The sequence below is a fragment of the Arachis stenosperma genome, chromosome 6 (assembly GCF_014773155.1).
Source record: "Arachis stenosperma cultivar V10309 chromosome 6, arast.V10309.gnm1.PFL2, whole genome shotgun sequence".
Lineage (NCBI taxonomy): Eukaryota > Viridiplantae > Streptophyta > Magnoliopsida > Fabales > Fabaceae > Arachis > Arachis stenosperma.
Window position 1 is genome coordinate 128,876,009 of NC_080382.1, and position 2,953 is coordinate 128,878,961.

Genomic DNA, 2,953 nt, shown 5'->3' on the forward strand with positions numbered 1-2,953 from the left:
AAATAGTTTGCATTTAATTAAGCTTGACAATGATGTAGTTCGAATATATGAATTTTCTATTGAGAATGGAAGATTATGTCAAGTTTATTAGGATCATACTATTGATTTACTTAAGGAAGTTCAAGTAGTAGATGTTGTATATAACGAGGCAAACCCAATTTTTGATTTTGTTGAACAATTTATACCACAAGAAACTCTTAAAAAAAAGTAAGATCACAACCTATAGACAGAAATTATTTTTGTTATGGAAAGGTGATTGGTGTTTTGGGAGATTATTGGGAAGTGGGGTGATATACCGGAGGGTGGAGGTAGCAGCCACCACGCAGAGGGCATGCTGTCCAAGCAGCCACGCCGCGTGTCATCGCCGAAGCACCACGCAGGAGGCGTGATGACACCGCGTGTCATCGCCCAAGCACCACGCAAGGGGCGTGGTGACGCGGCACGCCTGCAAAAAGCTGACACCACGGGGGGACGTGGTGGAGGTGGCAGCGCAGAGTTTCAAGGCAGTCTTCACCACGGGGGCGTGTTGACTATGCTTCCATGCAGGGGACAGTCTTCCACCCCAGAAAACAGCAAGCAGAGAGTAGTGACTCTTTATAAGGAGCCTCTCGGTCATTTACATGCAATAGTAGTAGTGTGTGTGTTATGGAGAGTAGAAGAAGAGTTGCTGAAGTGTGTTCCAATCACAAGGGAGATTGGTGATCAACAAAGAGGAGAAGGAGGGTTGCAATGGAAAAAAGAGGAAGATTGAAAAATAAGAGAAAAAAATAGTTTTTTGTATTTATTTTGAAAAATGGTTCGTAATTATTGTGCTTCGGAGAAACATATTATAAATTATTTGGATCATCCAATTTATATAAGTTGGTACATTATATTTTTATTGTGTTTTAATTTTCTATTATTTTTTGTTATTTAACATAGTATAATATATTTTTATTTTTTTGTTATTTTTAGATTAATTTTATGTTATAAAAAGACTATAATATAATAAAATGTATATTATATGATGTAATAAAAATTTTATAATAAAATATATTCTTTTTACAATAAAATATAAAAATACTATAGTAAAATAAATATATATTCTGTAAATAAATAAATATGTATGTTGCAAATATTCAAAATTTTAATATATAAGTGTTAAGATAATAAATAAATAAATACGTATTAGAAAATAATATATGCATTGTTATTAAAAAGTAGAAAAATATTAGTTTTTGATGCAAGAGTAAAAAAAATCGCTCATTTATATCAATTTAAAAATATAATAATAATAATAATAATAATAATAATAATAATAATAATAATAATAATAATAATAATAATATAATATATACATATATTTATTTACAGTTTGTATACTAATAAATGTATGCATAAACTTTTTAAATAGTAAATATTTTGAATTTTTTAACATAAATATGCGTATGTTAATAAATAAATAATATTATAATAAATTAAATAAGTAAGCGTATAAAATATATTTAATAAATAAATATTATAATAAATAAGGAATTTAAATTTTTAATAAATAAATAGATAAGCTATGTTGAATATTTTAATAAATAAGATATTAAAATAAATATGTGAATGTTTATTAATATATTTATAAGGATTATTATTTAATTAATGTAACAGATATAAGCCTAACCGGAATTTGTTGGTGCATAAACTGGATCCGCCACAAACGTGGAATCCGATGGTGGAGAACTACTTACGCGCTACGGGATTCTACTACGTCTCTAGAATTGGAGTCATAAGAAGATTTCACCCCATGTTAGCTGCTCTGGTTGAAAGGTGGAGGCCTGAAACCCACACCTTTGTATTGCCGATAGGTGAGGTTACAGTGACATTAGAGGATGTCGCTCATATATTCGGCTTACCCATTGATGGAAAGCCTGTCAGTGGATGGACAGATAGTAGTGGCGAGTTCGTTCAAAGTCAGGCATAGCGATATTCGGTCGTGAGCCATCAGTCAGTGGTAATGCGAAGTCCTATATAAAGCTGGGATGGATTCGACGTATCAGAGATGCAGAGTCATTGGACACTGACGAGTCTATCAGGAGATACGTCAGATGTTATATCTTTTGTTTGTTAGGATCGACCCTATTCACGGACAAGTCGACTGCATATGCCCATGCGAAATATCTACCGTTGCTTCGCAATTTCGAGCGGATCCATACTTATAGTTGGGGGTCAGCATGCCTCGCACATCTTTACAGAATACTATGCCGTGCATCACGATATGATACAAAGGAGATGGATGGCCCTCTAAATCTCTTGTTTGTTTGGGCATGGGAGCGAATGCCGTGTCTTGCTCCCGTACCGAGACAAACGCTTCCACCGGCCATGATACCAGTTTCCATGAGGTAATAAGTCTTATTTTAGTTATGTGTTATATTCATGATGCATGTTTGACATATGATGAGTTATTTAAATTTTTTCAATTAACAATGTTTCAGGTGGAGTTATTCGGAACGGACCACAGCGTGGTCATCGAAGAACGTGGAGACATTCAGGCATGATATAGATTACATGCAGGAGGTAAATAGTTATGGTTCTTCTAATCCGTTTTTTGAACCATTATTGTTAGGGTTCTAATATACCAATGTTGAGTTAAGAAATTAACTAAATAAATTAAGTGATGACAAACATTATTTTTGGACAAAATAAATAATTAGTATTGATTAATTATAATTACATGTTACTAATTATTTATAAATTGTTGCAGGCCAAAATTTGAATTACAGCCCAAATGGAATGAAAAAATAAAATAACCAAGCTGGTGGGCTGAAAAACAAAAACAGAAGTCCAAAAGAAACAAAGTCAAAGAAACCAAAACGGGCCAAGCAAATCATATTCATACCCAAGTCCGAATTGAGTTCAGCAAGCTTTTTTCCCTCTCATCTGCTTTCACAAACTCAACGTTACTTTTTCTTTGATCATGTCAAAT

At 33.0% G+C, this 2,953-nt stretch overlaps 1 protein-coding gene across 1 annotated transcript; it reads left to right on the plus strand.

Moving 5' to 3' along the window:
* Positions 1-1,699: 1,699 nt before the first annotated feature.
* Positions 1,700-2,743, plus strand: LOC130934602 (protein MAIN-LIKE 2-like). The gene is made up of 4 exons (XM_057864159.1): positions 1,700-1,940; positions 2,099-2,369; positions 2,463-2,544; positions 2,732-2,743. Exons 1-4 carry the CDS (start codon positions 1,700-1,702, stop codon positions 2,741-2,743), a joined length of 606 nt encoding a protein of 201 aa, XP_057720142.1.
* The last annotated feature ends 210 nt before the right edge of the window (positions 2,744-2,953 follow it).